Source organism: Eulemur rufifrons, chromosome 16 (genome assembly GCF_041146395.1).
Source record: "Eulemur rufifrons isolate Redbay chromosome 16, OSU_ERuf_1, whole genome shotgun sequence".
NCBI classification, from domain to species: Eukaryota; Metazoa; Chordata; class Mammalia; order Primates; family Lemuridae; genus Eulemur; species Eulemur rufifrons.
This window is the reverse complement of record NC_090998.1, coordinates 60,356,778-60,380,464: the sequence shown is the minus strand read 5'-3', so window position 1 is coordinate 60,380,464 and position 23,687 is coordinate 60,356,778. Positions and strand designations below refer to the sequence as shown.

The 23,687-nt window shown below is 36.2% G+C and overlaps 1 protein-coding gene across 3 annotated transcripts in view; it reads right to left on the bottom strand.

Moving 5' to 3' along the window:
* The window catches only part of NAV3 (neuron navigator 3), a 332,556-nt gene that overhangs the window by 132,413 nt on the left and 176,456 nt on the right, over positions 1 to 23,687 (bottom strand). For all 3 annotated transcript variants that reach the window (XM_069491594.1, XM_069491595.1, XM_069491596.1), the window contains exons 10-12: positions 16,124 to 16,232; positions 15,040 to 15,423; positions 8,921 to 9,040 (exon numbers count right to left, since the gene is read on the bottom strand). In XM_069491594.1, coding sequence (XP_069347695.1) covers positions 8,921 to 9,040; positions 15,040 to 15,423; positions 16,124 to 16,232 — 613 coding nt within the window. The remainder of the gene's footprint in view (positions 1 to 8,920; positions 9,041 to 15,039; positions 15,424 to 16,123; positions 16,233 to 23,687) is intronic.

The window sequence follows — 23,687 nt, the reverse complement described above, 5'->3', positions numbered from 1 at the left end:
TCTGAACCCTGACATATTTGCTTGGTGGCTTAAGAGAAATCTGTTACCTTCACTTTTCTTATTTGGAAAAGGCATGGAAATAGAAAAGGCCTCTCACCCTTATCAGTGGCTCCTCACATAATTTTATGAGACTCTGTCATGACCCTCTTTGTAATGGCAATGCAACTTTCTGCACATTGTTAACAACTGTAGATTTAGAGACTCAGTGTGACTATACCTATAGGTTTGAACTTAGGCTTCCTTCAATATATGGAGAGTTATAATGACTGATAACCTGAGAGTCATGTAAAATCATGAGAATCCCTACTGCCTTTTGTAAACTCTGTCATCAGCTGTGATTTCAGCATGTGGATTGTAGTTTCACAAATAAAACCAGTCCTTCAGGTAGTACAATATAAAAATAGTAACTTCTATGGCATATTATGCTTTTATATTTTCAAAAAAATCATGTTATATATGTAAAATCAGTAAAAAAAATAGTTATATTGATTAGTTTATAGTTGAAGTTAGCAATAAATATATTTATGAATATAGTTTAGATAACAATGTGATAGACAATCCAAAATGGACCTGGAAAAGGTATCTTTGTTATTACAATTTGTGGAATTTTGTCCATATTCAATAAATAACTTGATATCTAGAGATTTGTCTTCCTCTCATTTTGAGACTCATTCTGTCATTATACTGACTTATGACCACCTGTATGAATCATCTATGTAATCAAATTTTGACCTCTATGATCATTCTACTTTTGTAACTCAGGCTATAGCTTGTAATCAACCAAGAAGTCTCTACCTTTCAAATGTTAAACTTCATACTATTTTACTTTATTTTTTGACAAAAACTTTCTACTAATCAACCTCTTTCATTCCCCTCCTTTTATTAGATATGCTCATGGACTCCATGCCTTCAGAATCCTTTATCTCACTGCCTAACAGCATGCTCCGCTTCACCACAATCTCAATTCAGCTTAAGTCCCATTGTCAATCACCTAAACCATACCCTAAATAGCATATCTTATAACAGTCAGTCAATTCCCATTTCTGTATCATTCCAATTATGTACTTTTCTACTCCTACACCCAAGCTGCTGAGTAAGGCTACATAGAAAGTACATACTGATTGGATCTACTATAAATTTATGGTTTTAAATTTTAAGCAGGTGGCCTTGAGCTATTTAAAAAATTCTTTGCACAAAAAAATAAAGTGGACACAATCAAAATGAAAACTTTGAACTTCATAAGACATCATTAAGAATTATAAGATAAGCTACACAGTGGTATCATGTATGTGATAAAATACCTGTATATAGAATATAATCATGTACCACATAACAATGTTTCAGTCAAGGACAGACCACATATACAAAAGTGGTCCCATAAGATTATAATATTGTATTTTTACTGTACCTTTTCTATGCTTAGATATATAAATACTTACCATTATGTTCCAATTGCCTACAGTATTCACTACGGTAACATGCTGTGCAAGTTTGTAGCCCAGGACCCATAGTCTATACCATATAGCCTAGGTGTGTAGGAGACTATACCATCTAGGTTTATTATGTAAGCACACTCTACAATGTTTGCACAACTATGAAATTGCTTAACATATCTCAGAACATATCCCTGTTATTAAGTAATGCATGACTATATATTAAAAAAATTACAATTCAGTACTAAGACAATATGATTATAAATGCACAAAAGATTTGAATAGACATTTTACCAAAGAAGCTATATATGTTCACAAATACTGATAACAAATGTTGGTGAGGATATGGAGAAACTGGAATACTCATACACTGTTGGTGGGAATGGGATGGTACAGTAATTTGGAAAATAGGCAATTTCATAAAAAGTTAACATAAATTTATCTTATAACCAAGAAATTCAATTCCTAGATATTTTAACAAGGAGGGACAAAACATATGCTCCCATAAAGATTTATACGTGAATGTTGAGAGAAGCATTATTCATAATAGCTAAAATAGTAGAAACAATTCCATTTCTATCAACTGGTAAATTGATAAAATGTGGTATATCTATATAACAGCATATCATACAGCAATGAAAAGGAACAAACTACTGAGATACATTACAACATGTATAAACCTCAAAAATTTTTTGCTAAGTGAAAGAAACCACAGGCAAAAGACTACATATGGTATGAATCCATTCATATGAAATGTCCAGAAGTGGCAAATCTACGGAGGCACAAAGCAGGTAAGTGGTTGCCTAGGGCTGGTGGTTGGAGCTGGGTTGACTACACATGAGCATAGGGAACCTTTTTGGCAGTAATAGAATGTTACAAATTTGGACTGTGGTGATAGTTGTTCAATTATATAAATTTACTAAAAGTCATCAACTTGTGCACTTAAAACTGATGTATTTTTATTATGTAAATTATACTACATGAAGCTGTTATTTTTTTAACTAGGCCTTTAATACCTTCCTGCAAAGCTTTTATTTTGTCTTACAAAATTTTATCGATAGTCAGTGGTTATTCCAAAATTCTGTAATCTCCTCAAGATCCTATCCTGCACATACATTTCTCACTCAACAATAATGTAGCTTCTACTTTAGAGGGAAAGTAGAATTTATGAACTCCAGATATTTTCCCATACCGTCAATCTAATGTTGATGGCCCCTTTTTCTGTTTCAGAAGAAGAATTAACCCTCCTCTGCTTCTGACCTTGGTCCTTGTATTAGTCTGTTTGAGCTGCTATAACAAACACCACACACTAGGTGGTTTATAAACAAGAAAAATGCATTATATTTCTCATAATTATGGAGGCTGGGAAGTCTGAGATCAAGGTGCCAACAGATTAGGTATCTGGTGAGGGTCTGCTTCCTGGCTCATAGTCAGTCTTTTTCCTGGAACCTCACATGGCAGAAGGGGCTAGGGAGCTCTTGGTGCAGGGAGGGTTCTTTTATAAGAGCATTAATATTCATGAGGGCTTCCACCCTTGTGACCTAATCACCTCCCAAAGGCCCCACCTCCAAATACCATCATAATAGGGATTAGGTTTTAACATATGAATTTTGGAAAGGATATAAACATTCAATCTATAGCAGGCTTATCATCTTTTCTTAGATTCTTCTATCCTTCTTAAGATATATCGCCACATTTTGTCTAGGAATTCACTCTCTATGCCAGCTCAAATTCCTTCACCTCTAAAACAAAACAAAGCAATTCAGCAATAAAGTAATCTTCATCCTGTCCCATGTGTTGACTTTTATCTGACCTCTCACTTCACCTTCACTGTAGCTTCCCTGAAGGTCACCTGTCCCTTCATTGTTTCAAACTCCTAACCTCCCATTTTCTCTTCAGTTTTTCAAAACGTAGCATGTTCCTTCACTACTTAATTGAAACTAACTTTGATAAAGTCTCTAATAAGAAACTTCACTTATCCATGGAATTTGACATTGTTGTCCATTTCTCCTTCTCTCCATTTCAAAAATATCAGTTAACCCTAGCTGTTCCTTGACCTTTGTGTTGGAGCTGATTTCTCTATCTCTTCAATGGGTGTTCTTCCTTTATTCACTCTTTAAATGTCAAGAGTTCGCTCTCTTAGCTTGCTTTCTTACTCTACACTGGAGATACAAATATGTTCTGAGCTTGCAGAGTGTTGATTCACATAGTGGTTTAAACAAAATTTAATTAGATTCTGCCAATAATAGGTCTTGGGTAGGCCTGAGGCCAGGTCCACTGAGAGATGCTGTGGCTGGGAAATTGACCTTAGATTTGTACTGTCTTGTATGAAAAACTCGGATATGTGCTCACATAGTTTTGCCACAGTTACTTCACTTGCTGGACAGGCTTCTCATGACTGGTGGCATTTTCACTTTGTACAGGTGGTATCATCACCAACTGTATCTCTGTGAGAAACTTCAAGGGACTAGGGTGTTTACAGAACCATAAGTGAGAATGTTCACTGTCTCCTGCTTTCTATAACTATCTCTGCGATTTTCTAGATTATCTGCCACTGAAGAAAGTTTGTATCTTTAAGTGTATGCACTGATCTCATAGATATGTTAGGAGAGTTACCAATACTTAAAAATTGGGAAACTTCTCACAAAAGTCCAGACTCTTGGCTTCACTTGAAAAAAAAACAAATGGTTTGGCAATCAATCCTTGGCCCTGTTTTCCACGTTTGTGCAGTTCCAAAGGGAACAACCCCTGCAGCATGCCTTGTGAACCATGTCTTTCCTGCTTCACTCATTGCATGTGACCTTTCTGATCTCTGTAGAATTTGAGTTTATCACATGCACACTACACATACTCACTACTTTAAGGCAGCACTTAGTGACTGAACTATATCTCCAAGAATATAACCACCTGGGAGTTACACTGTTATGGACTGAATTTGGCCCTCACCCCAAATTTATATGTTGAAGTCTTAACTCCCAATGTGATTGTATTTGGAAATAAGACCTCTATGGAAGTAATTAAGGTTAAATGTGGCCATAATGATGGGACCCTAGAACGTATGTCCTTATAAGAAGAGAGAGACACCAGAGACCTCACTTTCTCCACAGGAGCACAGAGGAAAGACCATGTGAGGACACAGTGAAAAGGCACTATCTGCAAGCCAAGAAGAGAGTCCTTATCAAAAACTAAATTTGCTAATGCAATTATCATGAACTGCCAGCCTCTAGAACTGTGAGAAAATAAATGCCTGTTGTTTATGTGTGAAGTTGCTGGAGATTCTCCAACATGTCTGTAACGATTATACCAATTCTATAAACTTTTCTTACTTTAATAGGGAAATGGGGTTGGTGTTGGAAAGTAAAGGAACTACAATATCTTTAAGCAATAAAATATTTAAAGTATATTACAGTTAGCTGCTGAAAGTCCTCTTCTGTTCTCTGGGGCCATTTTGAATCCTCTGGCAAGAGGAATTCAGTTGTTCCCTGTTGTCCATTCACATTTTAACCAGAAGTTGATTAAAAGGGAAGCTAAAGTCTCCACTGTAACAATACAAACAATTCAAGTCTATGCTATTCTAGCTAGATGGCTCTTTGCCATTATGTGATGGTGCTTTGCTTTTTCACTTGCACAGCTTTTAGAAGAATATTTAAGAAATTATACACCACTGATTTTTTTTCTTTTGGCTTTTAAGCTTTCTTAGCAGGAAACAAACCCTATTATTTATAAATTTACTATAATAAATCAATCACTAATATGTTGCAGAATATTTAAAAGACCTTTGACAAAGGTAGTTGGGAACAAGATAGAAGGTAAATGACCTGAGTCTTTGTACTATTAGTTACATGACCTTAATAAACCAATATTTTTGAATTTTTGCTATTATATCTGCTAAGTGAAGGCATTAGGCTAAAAAAATATTTCTTAAAATATTACAGGAACAAGTTAATCACCATCATAGACAAAAAAAGTGAGGAAATCAATGATGAAAATGCTTACAAAGCAATGGATCAACTAAGGTTAAGCATATTCTACTTTGAACTGGAAGACTTCTCGGTACTTTTGATACACTAATATTCATCGTTACTCTCCAAGAAGAGCTATGATTTTCAGTGCTTCTCAAATGTATATAACCTCAGAAAACTGATTTTTTATTTAGAATATCTACTATCGGATAAGGAACACTGGAAAAGTCCAAACTACATAATATCTGAAAGGTCTTTAAACAAATAGTATGATAAATTTTTTGATGTGTGTAATGGGTTTCTTTTTAAACTCACATTTCTATATTTTATAAGTTGATGTGGTTATTTCTACCATTTATGTGACATATTGATTGAGTTCCTGCAGTATGCTAGGCACTAGGGATACAAAGATGAGTTATATTATTCTACATTCAAGTGTCTCATACTCTATGTGTGAAATACGCATGTAATGATGTAATTACTGATGTGACTGCATAACAGAAAAATGAACAACATGCTACAGGAGCACAGAGAAGATATGTTTTGAAAATGATCAGCAGACCATGGTACAAAAGACTTTCTGGACTTTAAAATGCTATCTGCTATGCTCTATGGGTGTGTTTTATAGTAGAATAAAATTTGCCCAATTGGCATTTTCTGCAGTTGTCTTGTATGTTCTACTATGTAGAATTTAAGACTCCAGTTTTAAAAGGGTGAGGCGAATAAGCAGAGAACAAGTTTTCTATGACTTCAATTATAGTAATTTTCTTTTTGTTGAATAAAAATTAACAAAGAAGTAATATTTTATAGCTGTTCTTGCCTATCTCACTTAGAATGGATATCAGAATTTAAATAAATTTATGAAACCATGTCCCATATAAGGAGGTATCTTAAATTAACAGAAATACTTACATAACTACAGTATTTAAGATCAAGCATTTTAAAATTATACACAGCCTGAGTCACTTGCTGAATATAGGACTTTAAAAGCCCTTCAGACTTATTTATAATGAAAAGGAAACTTCTTTCTGCTAAGAGGATTTGCACTTATGATCTTATTGCTTTTAATTTATACAAATGAATAAAGTGGTTTGGTACTTCTTAAATCACAAAATTCTTTTTAAAACCCTTTAGATGACCCTCTAAAACTGCATTTACCAAACTGAGGAAATTTATCTTAGGTGCAACAAGTCATTATTTGATCCAATTTAAAGATTAGTGCCATTAATATATTTTAACACCTTGATACTCTCTTTCTCTTGACAGAACACAGATAATAAAGAAAATAAGAACTTCAGAATGTCATTTTTTAATGTCTAAATGTTCATGCTAAGTGTTTATGTTTTTGTAGGCTTGGTTTCTATTTGTTCATTATAACATAGTGATGCTTGAACTTTAATACACATAAGAATTACCTGAAGGGCTGGCTAACGCTCAGATTGCTGGGCCTTCCCCCCAGAGATCCTAATTCAGTAAATCTTGGATGGAGCTGAGAATGTACATTTCTAACAAGTTCTCAGCCAATGTTGACGCTGCTGGTCCAGGTACTGCACTTTAAAAGCCACTGTTTTCACCCCAATTTATTAGACACATTTCTTGTCTTTCTGTTGTCCTGAGGTTCCTCACCCAGAGCCCAATCTGGGACCTTAATGGAGCAAGGAGAGTTGATTATCCCAGTTGTCTATAAACTAAAGTTACCTTTGTGTTGATTCCTAGGTTCTACCATCACAACCTCATTTGCCAAACACTAGCTGATTTTCCCTCCTTTGATGTTTTCCACTGGTTATTAGTTTCAAAATGCAGCCCACACTTTGGATTTCTTCCCCTGTAATCACTGTTTTCTATTTTTTCACATAACCCTTTTCTTCTCTTTCATAGTATCCTTGCAGTCCATTGGCTCCTTCCTGGCCTCATTTGCCTCTCTACCCAATTGGACCCTATTGCTAGCCTAGATGAATATATAGCCTAGATGAATAAATAGCTTCTATTGAGACATTTGTTCATTCACTTCACAATTATTTGTTAAAAGCTCAACATGTAAAGAATATGATAAAAACTCTGCACTCACAGGTTTACATTGTAATGGGGGAGGTAGAAAACAAACACATAAACAAGTAAGTGTGACGCATTTAGGGAGTGATATGTACAGTGAAAAAAATCATACAAGGTGAGTAAGAAAGGGACTGGAAGGGAGTATATCAGAGCTACTCTGGAAACACTTCTCTGGGAAGGTAACATTAAGCTGAGATGGAAATAATGCGATGAAGGCAATAACACAAGAAATGTAGAAAAGGGTATGCCAGGCAAAGGAAGCATCAATTAAAACCTCTGAGATGGAAATGAGCTTTGACTGCTCAAAGGTCAAAAAGAAGCCCAGCAGGACTGAAGTTAATGAAGGAGTCAGGGAGGGAAGATGGTTGAAGAGAAGTTTGGGGGTGGGGGCAAAATTTGTCATAAGCTGTTTGTAATTAACGTGCATCTCTCTCTTCTCTCTCTCTCTCTCTCTCTCACACACACACACACACACACACTCATGGTACATAGGCTAGGAGACTAGGATATGTCCAGGGTGAGAAATGATAGCCAACATGAGTTGGTTATCATGAGTTAAGATAGCAGCAGCAAATGAGTGAGGATAAACTGAAGACTACTATCAGAATTTACTGTCCAGCCTTCAAGGTTGGTTGCACAGAAATGCACATAATTCTTATTTCAGAAAGTAAATACATTAAGCCTTAACCTTCTATCTTCCTCATAAATGCTGAATTAAAGAAATACTCTAGGTATTGATATTTCATGGTTCTGGAAATGGGCAATCCTTTTCTGCTCATTAAAGCCAAAATTCTGAGTGACAAGGGACCAAAATCAGGTCAGGAATACGTCTTAACAACATTATTTTACAAAGGCAATGTTCTCAAACAGTGGTGATTCTGATAAAATCAACAGAGCAATTTCCAGCAAAATATATCTAGTATATGAAGCACACGCACACACACACACATACACATACACACACACACATACACACACACACCTTTAAGTAATTTGAGGCAGTGGAGAAGCAGAAATTAGCCTAAAGCAAGAGCTGTATGTTTCCAACAATACCCTGAAGAAAACCACCAAGCTTATTGTACCTGATGATTTGAAATATGTTTTAATCTTTATATTAATAATATAAAGCCTTCAGGTAAATCTGAGGGCATCTGAACTGAAAGAAATTTATTAGCCAATATCCCTTTCTAAAAAGGAAAATAAATCTATGTTTATAATTTTGCTTTTACAGATAAAATTTGCCACTACATAACCTGAAATTTTAAAAAAATTTTAATTAGCAACCCAATTTTTCAGTATTATAGAGCTAAAATTGTCTTGTAGATGAAACCATCTTAGTTTTTAAAATACTCCAAAATAATTATTATTTCAAAATAATGTCTTTAGGTTTACCTGTTTATAAGAGTTTTCTCTTATGATGCTATTTGTGAAACTTTTATGCAACCTAGCCCTCATATGTGCTGATAGCATTACCTGTCTGCATCCACTGTCACATCATGGACCCCTCTCTGGATGACATCTCTGGAAGTTGCTGTGTCTGGCATCCGGTTCAGACTCCTAGTATACAGGTTGAGGCCACCATCTGTCATGTACCTGAAAAGAAATATCTAATTGATCAACAGAAAATTAAATAAACTCATCTGTATTAATATAACTTAATAAGCTGTGTTAAAAATTTTCAATAATTTCTCAACTATATTATAGGTTTTTTCTGTATAAACATTTTACTCACCAGGAAGAATTAAAATATCTTTTCAAGTTTATTAGGAAATCAATATTCCTTATTTCAACAAGTAGCTAGCCAATTATAAAACCTATTTTTCTCTTTTGTTATCAATTTTTTAACAGGTTTGTGATAAAATAACTCTTAGTAAAATAAGAGCAAGATTTCATTTTGTAAAGACCACTTTTGAAGAGTTGAAGGTCCTAGGATCAATGGATTCAAAACCTATGCTTCTACCGTATCTTTCACCATATGCTTCCACCTTATCTGCCATCTTCCTAGAATCCTGTTTTAATATTCAACATCTTATATCAGTTGTTACATGTCACAATTAGCTAATTTTTAATTGCATGCACACACAAGGAATCTAAAGGGATCCTCACCACTCCCTCAAAAGAACTCCAGTTCAGCATCTTGTTTTAGAGGAGCACAGATAACATTAAGAAATGCCCCCTAGAGCAAACATGCTAGCTAAGAAAACTATGCTAATAATGAATGACTGCTGTGAACTTTTTTGATTATTTGGAAAAAAAAATCAAGCTCCTAGGGGAGATACCCTTACTATGTCTACACGGCCAGTGGGCCATGATGGCTGAAAGTAGAGACTGAAGCCAGACTGCTTAGGTTCAACTACAGTGCTGCTACTTCCTAGCTGTGTGGGCTCAGGCAAGCCACTTAAACTACCAATGCCTCAATTGCTTCATCTGTAAACTGGAGATAGTAATGATATATTTACTTCTTACAGTCATGGTGAGATATTAATCAGTTAACATATGTAAAGCATTATCTAGCACATCATAAATACTTTATAAATGCTGAGTAATATTACCAGCTATTTTTTGCATTAGAATTTCTACATTGACTAAAAATAATTCATATCTTGAATATGAAGTTAGATGCATTAATTTAGGAATCTTTGGTGCAAGAGGTAGATATTTTCAATGCAGTTCAGGTAGCACTGAACTTTCACACATTGTTAATGTACACTTCAATCAACACAAAGTTTACTAAAGGAGAGTTGAGGGAGGATAAAGGCAGAAGCAGGATTAAGTATATCTCCCCACCCCTAAATCCCTACCCCCTGCCCACTGCCTTGTTTTTAAATTTCATTCCTCGGAATTCATATATTATTTTGTGTTCAGGTCACGTGACAAATTGGAATTTTAGGTTATATTCTTGGCCCAACTATTTATCACTATGACACCTGAAAATAACTTCAATTTCTATCCAATTAAAATATGTAACTTTTCTCTCAATTTTCCAGGGTGTTCCTTTTTTACTTCATAAATAGAGACTTTTTCAGAGACTCATTATAAGAAAGAGGCCTTTGTCTAATTCCTAATTACCGACAGATTCATATCCCCAAGTGTTTAAAGTAATTTCAAAAAGAGAAGAGATAAGCCTTTACATGCTCCAAGAAATTTTGAATTCTCAGAATGCTGATTAACTAATTTTCTGAGTTATACCTGGAGTACATGAAAAAAATGAAAATTCATTCTCATTACATTGACCTCAGTACATTCTTTGTGGTGACATGAGAAAAAATTCCTAAATTAAACATCTTCATTCATTAGTGCATCTATGAGTCTTTTGTCTCATTGACCCATAAAACCTATTTTTAAAAATTTTGAAGAGAAGGTTAACTTTTTTTCATGAGTTGTAGCACAAACATTTCTCAGCCCTTTTTTCTTCTTAAAGAAAACACCATCAAATTAAACTTTTCCTCGGATTTTTTCAGTCCTCTCATCTTCCACCATTTTAGTTTTAGGCTAAGATGTTGAGCTGCCTCCTAAGGAAGCCAACAATAGCACACACTAGTCAGCAACAAATAAGTCCAGCATCTCCTGGGTATTCTCCACACAATAACCCCCAATCACCCTTGAGCTGAGACCAGCCACATCACCTGCCGACCAAATGTAGTCACTTTTCACACAGGGAAAAGAACTGAGTCATGCTTTAAATTTCAGTGTCCTACACTCTGCCATGGGAAAGAGAAAAGTTGTAAGGTCAAGCATGTATCACCAGAAGAGGTTTCCATATAGGATTTGGGGTATATTTACTTGGTCAACACCAAACATGGTGACCACTGATGCATATTTAGATGGGCTCATTTGTGAGACTATCTAAGAGCTCCTTGAAAGACTTTCAGGGAACAAAAATGGAGGAGACAAAAGTCTGAATCAGGTTTCAAATGAAGCATGAAATAAGTATGAAGGACAAAAGATAGTGTCCTTTTTTTTTTTTTCTCATAGTGAGTTCAGCAGAGACCAGCCTGCTCTCATCAAACCAGTTTCCTCCTCCTCCTGGTCACACAGCTGAACCATATTTCCTCTCCTCTCCTATAGTCAGATGTTGTCATGTGGCTGCTCTGGACAAAGAAATGTGGGTAGAAGTTATATACCTGACTTCCAGGCCTGGTAAATACAAAAAATATTCTCATGCCATGGTTCTTCCTCTCTTTTTCCATTTGCCTCTTGAATGTCAATGCCCAGGGTGACATTGGAAAAATGATTGGATAGTAGCAGAATTACCATCCATCTTATTCTCTGAATGACTACATGGGACACATTCCCCAGCTGAATATCAGAAATACCACTGAAGGTTTTACTTGAAGAAGTAATGAGCTTCTTTGTGTTAAGATACTGAGATTTTGAGATTCTTCTTGTTAACTAGTATAGCTAGTGTTCTGTAAAATACATAATGCTCCTGAGTATAGGTATGCTTGTAATATATATTATTATATGAAGAACTCAGATGTTAAAAAACACTGCCTTTTAAACAACTACTTATCTATCTCCCACATGAGTTATTTTCCTTCTTTTATCCCTACCAATGTCGCTACCATATTTCTCGCCTTATGACATTGATCCTGAGTTCTTGCAATAGTTCTTGAAATCCAGCCCCAGAGCTTCTCCCTTTAATTCATTTTGTATGCTTTCCTTAAACTGGCCTTTCAAAAACCATCAGCATTCTCATGCCCTTCTCTGTGACTATTTTGTAATCACTAAGAAATAGAGTTTTACGTTGCTGAAAGTACAATTTAAACTTCTTAGCATAATGATTTCTCAAATCTTATCTTTATATATTCCCTTTCTTGATTCTCAAGAAAAAGGTCATCGAATATTATCTAATCCAACTGACCCTCTGATCCTGAAAATTATACTTCAGTCGAGTTTACTGAATAACTTATATCATCTGCATTTATACTTTCTTACAAATTTTCTCTTTTAATATTAATATATTTCTCTCATTTGTAACTATTTAAATTAGAAAACAGAGCTAAAATATTTCCTTTTCTTAGTCACTCCTTTTTATTTCATGTCAGGGTTTAGTACTTTTTCCTTATTCTGAACTCTTAGCTCAATTTTTATCTACATAAACCTTTTGAAATTACCAACACATTGCATGGTGGCTGCACCTTCCTAACTGGTATAAACTGCTCCCAGGATATGCTGTTACTCTCCACAGAATCATTTTATATGAGGGCGAATATATACAGTCAATCATCATTATTTACAAATTCCGTATCTGCTAATTTGCCTACTTGCTAAAGTTTATTTGCAGCCCCAAATCAATACCCACACCACGTTCACAGTCATTCATGGACATGCACCAGAACAGTGAAAAATTTGAATCTCAGAGGTCTCCAGCTGAGGTTAAACAAGACCACATTGCCTTCTTGTTTCAGCTTTCATAGCATAAATAAGTATCCTTTCTATGGTCTATTTAGTGTCACCTTTTTCACAGTTTTGTGCTTTCTGGTGAAGATTTTACTGTTTAAAATGGCCATGATGATGTCGAAGAGCTATCTTGTGCTACTAGGTGCAAGAAGGCTTCAAGTACCTCACAATGAAAATGTGTTAGATATGCTTCATTTAGGCATGAAATGAGTTCCATGTTAATGAATCAACAATATATATTATATAATATGTCTTTAAACAGAAACACACATAAAGTTATATATTAACCTATTGATAAAATGGTGGGGCCAAAGGCTCACAGGGACCTTAACCTATATTCCTCCTGGGAGCAATGGTTCAGTATTCACTAATACAGTGCTTATGGTGACTTCATAGAACATAACTACCATGACTATTGAGATTGATTGAATATATCTATATACATATGTATATATGTTTATGTGTGCATATGTACATATATAAATATATGTGTACATTTATGTATGTAGTTAAATAGTCATCCAAATATATTTGAATGGTGGATATAAAAACTGAATACACACATATGCCTACATTTAAGAAGATCAAATAAAGAGGACATAGAAGGGAAAGCAGAAAGAATGGAGAAAAAAGAAGGGAGAGATGGAGGCAGAATATGAATTAGATATTCCTGCATTGCCTTCATGTTCTCTGAACTGGGTATTGCCTGTATATATTTTGTATGTTAAGTACATACAAAATGATCAACAAGCACAAATTGGGATGATTATTAGAATAAATGTAAGGATGATGAGGAGGAATAGGATGATAAATTTACTGGACACTTATATAATGCCAGGCTTTGTGTTCCGTAAAATTTTGTGGATGATTTTCCTCACACTTAACAACTTTATGAAGATGGTGCAATTTTACCCTTTTTCCAGATGACAAAAAAATTGGATAACTTAGGCTCCTGAGGGGTCCACAGAGGGCAGGAAGGGATTTAAATTAGGCAGTCTGATTCCAGTGGCACCTGAACTACGACCTATTCTAATTCATCATGATTTGTCTCCCTAATTGTAAATTATTAGAAACTTATGTAGAGTGGATATCAGGAATAGGCTGTTGGATATTAGGATATCAAAGCTTACCTATAAATCCGATCAAAAGCTATTTTGTACTTTTTTAAGTCTTATCATCATTCAAACATAAGCTTTTCGTGAATGAAGTTAGGAAACGTTACTCATACAGAAGAATGATTTCCCTCACTGGTCCTCACAGATGCACAAAGACAAAGAGTAGGTCAAAACTCAGACTCATGAAAATTATAGATAAAGTTAATTGGCAAGATTTTCTACACATTACAGAGACTGGATTTTGAAGTCAGACAAATCTAAGTTCTAATGCAAGTCTGGCATTTCTGTAGAGTTATACAGTTGGGGCCAAGTAGGCTCAGTTTTTTCACCTGTAAAACCTGCATAAAAATATTAGTTTATTTAACCTTCCCACCACAGGCAACCCTTATGAGTGTACCTTGTTTGAGTGTACAATTACAATAGAATATCGTATTTCCATTGCAGCTTATCCTCTGATTAAACCAAATATTCCAAATTGCCAAAATACTCTAATAGTTTTATGATCACAACATATTTTGCAATGTAATAAGAAACAGAATAAAAATAGGGGCTAATATTTTTAAAAATTTGATACCATCAGAAGAGGATAAATAGATTGAAATTTCCAACTCTAAAGTGATTTTTCCCTCAAGTTAAATTGGAGGTGCGTAACTGAAGAATGCTAGAAAATGTTTGTTCCTCAAAGTAGTTACAGGCACCTTCTCACAAGCCAAAAAAGAAAAAAAATCAAGCAGCTCAGCAAAACTCCTCCTGTCTCCTTCCCACGCCCTTCACTACAAAATCTGTCACTTAAGAAGCATGTGTAAATCACTCTGAAAAACACAGGCCACATGTGTTTCCTTAAACAACAAAAAAAATTTAGTGCCTTATTATTAAATTCATAGAAATCTTGGACATTTTACTTCCTATGAATGCACAGAGGAAAGGCCTTGAAATGCCCCCCAAATAACCTCAGATTTCTCACATTTTCTAAGGACTTTATAAGTGAACTCACGTGTCCTATTTACAATGCATACATCCCACTAGGCCACCTCCCTTCTTCACACAATGCCGCTAGAGATCAGAGCCACTTACCCACTGTTGATGTCATCAGCCCTGAGACTTTTCCCAAGGATATCACCATCACTCATATATCCACCAACATCAACTTCAGAAGTCATGTCCAAGTCGCTGCTTGCTTTCTCACTCATGTCAATTTGTGACATGTTTCCCAGACGAGAGACAGCAGCTCGACGGAGAGGCGTCGTGTACATGAACCTTGAGGGGTCTGTATGGATAAACCGACTGGCACCACTGCGGGAGTAGCCAGCACCCAGCGAGGGAGCATCTCCCGCCTGAAGTCGAGGACACGCCTGGCCCAGCCTCCAGGTCATGGGAGTGGGCCGGCTTGTCAAGTTGGGTATGGTCCGTCCATTCACTTCCGTCGTCACAGTGCTGTCAAATGTTGTTTCCAGCGTGCTGTCAAATAAAATTGAGAAATAACTATACTCTGGTTCACTTGGGGCCATAGACCAAGAATGGATGAAGACAGAAAATGCTAGAGCTGAGGGTTGTTTCTTAGAAGTATGTCATTTTCATGAAAGCCAAATTATATGTTCATTTTGAGATTCAAATCAACTTTGTAGATGTCAAAATGTGGGAAGGGGCATTTATCTCTAGTTCTTTTTGTTTGTTTGTTTTCAAAACAAAAGCCATCGTTATGCTTTGGTTGAAACAAAATATTATTTCACATTATCAACAAACCTTTAACTTACTCCACGATAACCTTCCCAGACTTACTGTGGAAGTTAACTACAATCATGTTTGAATGTCTCCCTACCACCCTTCCCCAGATGCATTTCAACTGCACCTTCTGCCACTGTTCTCTAGTGCAGGCATGAAAATCCACTTGGGAGTGATGGTAGTAGCTGCAGTAGCTATTTCTGTTTGAACAGGAAATTATATTGAAGAAAAGATTCATAGGATATATATAGAGAGATAGGTATATGCTGAGAATTTACAGTTTAAGGATAATCACCAATTGATTCGCATGTAAAATTTAAGTGAGAGAATAGTAAGGAATAACTGAAATCGCTTCTCTATCATTATAGCAAAAGTTAAGTGCTTGATTGCAATTTTTTTCTTTATTGGCCAAAAGTTACACAGAATTGAGAAAAACCTGTGGCTTATCTGAGTCCCACGAAGACTGGACATAGTTTCTTCTAAATTCTGCCTCAAATCTGCTATGTTTTTAACTGTTCGCATTCTTCTTGTTTCAGGGTCTTCACCTAGGAAAGTACCATAAAAATAAATTTGCTATTCATGCCATATACTGTCCTCAGAATAATCGTATATACAGATAAATAACATAAATCCCTCTTCCTACATGTAAAAAAATAGGTAGGAAATTCCAAATGGCTATTATCATCTTTCTACAAATTATAAATCTTTCTAGAAATAAAATGTGAATAGAAACAAATATAATATCACAAGTAATAGTTTTTAAGAAGTGATAACAGAATAATACTTTGTAGGCTTATGACCTTAATTGCAAAATGAGGGAATCACTTCAAAATATAATGTGCAGTACTCCTTGTTACTGAGCTTAATTTAAAAACCTATGATTATTTGGATCCTAATTTTTCGATGATTATCTGTTTCTAAGTATACTAGGAATAACTGAGATGGAGTTTCCTTATATGGCAAGTATATACTTGGACCCTGGGTAATAAGCTAGAGGCCTTTTCTTATAGAAACAATGGCTTTTTAAGTTTTTTATTTGATTAGATTCATGGACCAAGATTCACAACATTGGATGGGCTTTATTTTTAATAATTTCTCAACTTTTTACAGGCAATCAAAGCATCCACACTAGGATGTAAGTCCTAGTTGTAAAGTCCTAGGCATCTAAACCCAACATGTTTTTGTCTAATGGGCATGAAACAAATAGCTCTGCCAGTATGATAAATGCTGCCCTTATACAATTTCACCTATCAGTTGAGGGCAGAAATGCCATTAAACCATTTTGTTTATGGCCATGCAATATTTCCCAAGCCAGTGGCCATTTGAAGTTGGTAAGTCTGGACAAAAGGAAGAACACGGAAAGAGAGTAGTGGAAGCATAGTTTCCATTCTGTTCAATGTGGGCTGAGGAGGATGTCTAGTAATGGAAATTTTTAATAAAAAAGAAAGAGAAGGAAGGAAGGAAGGAAGGAAGGAAGGAAGGAAGGAAGGAAGGCGGGCGGGCGGGCGGGCAGGCAGGCAGGCAGGCAGGTAAGGAGGGAGGGAGGGAGGGAGGGAGGGAGGGAGGAAGGGAGGGAGGATGGATTGAAATGGATGGATTAAGGGGAAAGAGAGAAAGAAAAGGAGAGGAAGAAAGAGAAGGCCAGAAAAGGATGGTAGGTAAGGGAAGGTAATGAAAGGAGGATGGAAGAGAAAGAAAAAGAGAAGAGAAAAAAACAGCACATATTAAATTATACTATGAAAATTTTCACAGACAAGTCAAGATGCATATCTATAATATGTTTTAAGAATATAAGTAACTATTCAACCTGTTATTAATAATTTACTCCTTAGCATTAAGGCCAGACTTTTTTAAATTTTTAATAAATGTGCCCATTTAACATTTATCATCATAAATCATAGAGTTGGTGGGGATTTCAGATATTTTCTCACCTTACTTCTTAGCCACAGAACTCATCTATGTCTCACAGGGGACAAGGTCATTGGCCTCTGCCCGAAATCTTCAATATTGGAAAGGCCTCTACCTCTCCAGCAAGAGAAGGCTCCTTCCAGTGTTAGACAGGTATAATTGCGAAAACATGTATGGGTGATAAGCAATAATTTGTCTCCCATTAATGTCCACCCAGTGATCCCAGTGGCTCTGAAACCAACTGAACAAATGTATAGCCTTTACCGTGGCAGCCACTCAAATAGTGGAAGACAACTGCTAATTCCTTTATTATCTTTTTCAACCAAACATTACCATTTTGTTCATTATTCCCCATCTTGGATGGTTGCCAAAACAGCCACTATTCTGCTGCCAGTCTATACATTTCTTCCCTTTAATTTACAGATAATTTGAACAATTTAAAAATGCCTAATAACATTATAATTTCAAATTTAGAAAGTACTGAAAAACTTCCCTAAAGTATCTTTTAAAAAAAATAGAAAAATACATATTGGGACCTCATGCACATGGCATAAGCTTTTTTCTTCACTAATTCAGGTCATGCAATCTCTAATCCTATAGATTAACATTCTTTTACAACTCAGAGCTGTTGATAACCCTTGAGACTATGACCATATTCTCCCTGGAAGATCTTCCCATGCCTCTCATATATATAATACAGTTTGAGAAATGGCTCTAAAGAAGTCTACCTTTCACTTATAAAAAATCTGACAAAATTTTGAATAAAAAGGAGGGTTTTGTAGGGAAAATCTCAAAGGTGGACAGAGAATATTGTTACAGTCAAAGGAAAGGCAAAGGCGAAGAAAAGATGCATTCAAACTGCATCAAATGAAATAGTGAAGAAGGGGACAAAATTGGAGAAGCACTAAATCCAAGATTCAGTATATAGGATTTCATGTAGTATAGACGTCTTAGATTCTAGCTGATGGTGAAAGATGAGAATCAGAAAACAAGGAGAGTGTTGAGATGATTTATTTCAGAGGGAGGGGGGATGCAAGTCACTGACCTCATACATGTTTCTAGAATACATCATCAGCCCTGAGCCCTTTCCCCCTGGGAGAAATTTTAAGTTGTAATCAAATTGCATCTCAACCACTTGCTGACTGGTATAATATTAAAAATTAATATTTGTATTATGTTCAATATTTTATATTAATTTTATTTATTTATTTATCATTTTTTTATTTCAGCATATTATGGGGGTGCAAAAGTTTAGGTTACATATATTGCCCTTGCCCCCCCCAACCTCCCCAAGTCAAAGAGTTTTAGATATTCTGTCTCACTAAATTTTTTTTTTCACATTTCTTCATATCTTTTTAAATTTCCTTTTTCTAGTCTAACAGGCATCTTAGATTCTTGGCTTCTTCCTATTGAATTCATTGTTTGTTTATATGCTTTCCCTTGTGTTTCAGAACCACAGCCAGCCTCCCACCCCCCTTTGGTTTTCCTCATCATGACATCCACTCCTGACAATCAGACAAATGGACCTTTTCCTCCCCACACTTACTGAGCAAAACATAATTGCCACCTTATTCCTGTCATGAGAAATAATAACCAAAAAAGAATTTATTGCAGTAAATGTTTTCAGTGACCCACAAAAGGCAAGATAAAACTAAGTGCACTTAACAAACCCCCTAAGGATTGATTGCACAGTCTGAAATATCCTATATATTTGTATCCAAATTATGTGTGGAGGCTTTGAGGAGGGGGGCACATAATTGAAAAGGGTAAATATAACAGCACAAATAAAATCAAATGTTTAGTAACAATAAAAGTTAGCAGCAAAAACCCACATGAGAAATGTATTTAATCAATAATATGTTGTATCCACCCCCACTTCAAAGTCGGCTGTTATTCTTGGAGGAGGCTTCCTATGTGTCAGACACAATGGTAGGTACCATTTTCCAGAATGGTATGTTACGAAATCCACTTGAGTTTTTAATGTTGGCGCACGTGGCTTTCTCATTGCTTATAAGGCCTTCTCTATGAGTAGAGCACAAAATAACAGACTCAGTTGGGGGCTTCTGCATTATTACTTAGGGCAGACAGACCGCTTAATCTGTGTAATCTCACTCTTACTTTTTAGTTTCAATTATACACATTGTAATTAACTTTGCCAGCACTGTTGTCTTTTAATAGTAAATTAACTTGTACATGAATGAACCTGATTCAAAGAGAATCATATCTTCCACCCCATCCACATTACAAATGTTATTTAGAGTATCACTGCCTGATTTATTTTGAGAATTAACTACAGTTTTGTGAATAACCCCAACTGACAGTGATATGGATGAAAAATTTTAAAATCGTATGGTTAATCTTGACACTTTTGGGAAAAACAGCAAAATATAGCCAATAGCTTTATAGTGACTTTTTAAATATTCCCCTAAATAGTTATAGCACAGACCCCAGTCTGTCCGATTTATTAGGATAGCCAAGAGTAAAGAGTTAAACTCAAGTAACCCTGGCTAAAAACTAACTTAGAAGAGGCCATTTTGAGTCATAAGAAGAACCTATTCAAGCATGTGGCAGAAATTTTAAAATTCCTATGTGCTGTGGGTTTGGATACATTCACCAATTTAATGTGTATCATTATTTAGGGAATTGCATCAGAATGCTTCATTATCTGGAGATATGATTATTCATATTACAGTTATTTAAATAAATTCTCCCCCTTACTTTTCACTTGTATTTTTGAATATTGGCATAAGTGGAAAAAAAAAAAAAAAAAACCTTAAAGAGAACAATCATGTAAGTACAGTAAGCAGATGTTCCATTTAAAAACCATGGCCTACAGACTTCTATTTGAGAGTTTACCCTCTGACAGTAATGCTCCAGTTATTTATGCACAAAAAGGCATGTGTCATATATACACCCACCCACAGCATGTTATAATTTAACAGAGCAACCAAAAAATACTGTCTGCACACTGTTCATATCTTTGCAAATACTTACATAAGAGGTACTTAGCACAAGATAAAAGATAACACTTTAAAAGCAAAAGATGAATGACTATTATCTGACTCTACAGTTTCAGAGGATCAAAAGAAGAAAAAAGGTTCATAAAGATTAAGACTTTCTCTCGCCTTTGTACTGCACACAGATCTTCAGGAGAAGCAGTTCATCACAGAAATCACACAACAGTGAAAAAGTAAATCTCTAGTTTCTGAACACCTGGCATATTCCAATTCAGAAATCACTATTCTTAGAACCATAGAAACATTACTCTTTTAAAACCAAACTGGCATGAAAAATTGAGCAATATTTGCCTCTGCTGTCTCTCTAAGCTTTCTTCTTCTAAAGTTGTTTTACTAAAAGAGTCCATGAAACATCTTGTAACAAGAGGGTCTATATAAAGAATAAGTAAAATCCTGTATTTAGCATCAGTTGCATGAATCAGAAACAAAGAGATCACTGGCCAGGTTTAATTCTCTTGAATTTAAGTAGCTTCCTATTGAGTTCTTTGTGGAAACACATGTTGACATAAAATATGATGTAGTCAATGGCTTAATACCAACTTTTTGAAGAATGGACTGTATGATGTAAATGTATTTTGGTAGAACACTGAATTTAGAAATAACAATTAAAATATATACATTTTAGCTGTTGAGGCAAGTGGCAAAATTGCCATTTAAAGTTTAATCACAAAACTGAATAATCACTCGATATCTTCCTACCTAGTTAGATTAAGATTATGTGAGAGGTACTGCTGAAACTCATGTCATCCGAAAGGCCTAGTTTGTAAAATATGAAAAGTTCATAATCACCTACAGAGTAGTTTAAATAGTTACAATGTGCACATGCTGGAGTAGTTTTTGCCAAACACCGAAAAAAGAAAAAGAAAAAAAAAAGTAAAAGGCAGCAGAGGCCTCTGCCATTTCTGAAAGTGTTACTAGAATGCACAGTGCTTGTCACTGAAGTATAAAAAGGACCACCTATTCAGGTAACATCAAGGCAGCAGAAGAAACTTATACAGAAAATTTACCCAGGAGGCCCTTCATTCTTCATTCCATATCTGTAGTGAGGTCACCTTGAGGGAAGTTGAACAAATAGGCCCCATTAATGACTAAATGAAAAACATGTTTAAAGTTCTAGAATGTTAACACTTATTTATGGATATCTAGAATGTGCTGGACACCAGGCTAGTAATGCCCATGGCAGATCACTGGTATTTACTTTCTCCAAATAGACTTTAAAACTGATGTTCATAGCTCAGCTTTACAAAGAAAGTCATCTCAAGAAACAAGGAATTAAAAAAATTTTGAGCAACTATGTCTTTTACAAATCAGTCTAAAAACTGAAAGATATCTGGCAAATGCAAATAATTTAAGAAATTCTGAAATATCTTAAAATTCCATGCACATTTTTAGGAGCAAAACGGACTCACCCAGTAAGTCAGTATAAAGTGCCTGCTCCAGATCGCCCAGCATTGTAAGGATCACATCCTCATCCAGGTGAGCTGTCCCTTCCCGCAAGCAGCTTTCTCCCTCCTCTTCAGCCCAGCTCCTGCTGATGCTGGTTGACTTGGAGGATATGTTTTCATCTTCGGACCTGCTCTCTTCATCACTCTCACCTTCCAAGCCTCTTCTTGCAGACCAGTCTCCTAAGTTCTCAATGCCTGACTGGCTGCCCCCAGCAGGCAGGAGGTTCCAGGCCCCTGAGCTGCCGCTGTGGTACAGGGACTGCACAGACCTCGAGAGAAACCTGGACAGTGAGCGCCTCTCTGCATAGTTGGACTCTCTCTGGCTGGCCTTGGCAGCATTTCCAAACCAGTTGGAAATGCGCACCGCAGGTCTCCTCTCCCCCTCATGGGTGAGGGAAAGATTGGTGAGAGATTTTTGTTTCTGAAGACAAGCTCCCTTTCTCTTTACTTCTTTGCTCCGAAACACGGAGAGTTCAGCAGGCTGCTGCATGGTTCTTCTAGTGGCTTCCTCCTTTCAATTGGACTTCATATTGTCTTTTCACACTGTGATTGCAACTGATGCTTTTGGTTTTAATTATCACATGCACTTCAATTAAAGCTCAGGCTCAAACATTCCCAGAAGACTCTAGCGATGTGGCATATATAATTATTTGGCTACAATTGAGCTTGCCACATCATTTCACTGATCAGCAGTACTTACAAATATTTTGCTTGAATATAACTGAAACAGAAAAGAGTTCACCAAAGACTCTGCTCCAGCTGAAAAGTAGTCCAGGAAGCCAACTATGTTTGCCCATCTTCATCCAATCGCATGTCTCAGCAGAATGATGGGTCCACATTTCCCTCTACTGCTTCTGTGTTCCGAAACGCGAGGAGGTAAAGCACGAGCAATGTCTCGCTTTTTTTTTTTTTTTCCTTTTCTGCCTTTCACCAGCCCTTAACTGATCTAGGTCTGCAACCCTTTACTCTAATGAGCTGACACAGTGCAGCAAGTACAGCCTCCCCGTTGGAGCCCAGTAAGAGCAGAAATTAAGCACTGAAGCCCAGCCCTGCACGAGCCTCTCGCATTTTAGTATTCCACCTGCATTCTCAGATCTATGGCTCTTCCTTGCTGCTGCAGTGGATGCTGCTGGCTGCCATGGCAGCAAACATTCTGCTAAATTAAAACAGAGGCACGGAAGCAGCTGTCCAGCCTAGAATGCCACAGGTTTCAGAGCCAAGCCTGTATGAGATGCAATACTATTAACCCTATGCACATGTAAATGACTCTCAGTCACCCAACCTCAGACACGGACACACACACACACACACACACACACATATACTCACAATACAACACACACTCCGCGATGCCAAGAATGACAGACTAATTCTCTGTAGCTGCAGGCAGCTGAAGCAGGCAGATCTCCCTTCTGAGTGTTGGGATTTGTGCTGTAAAAGCACAAATCAAATTCAAGAGTGTAAAGGACCTAAAAAATGGAGCATGACACTCCAACCGCTAACAGATAATGCTTTAAAGGGAAAGACTTCACTTCATCTTTTAAAGAACAAATTCAAGGGCTTTTTATTCTGAAGTAAAATCCTAATGTGACAAGAAAAAGATTTCCTCCTGCCTGTAAAAAAAATAGCA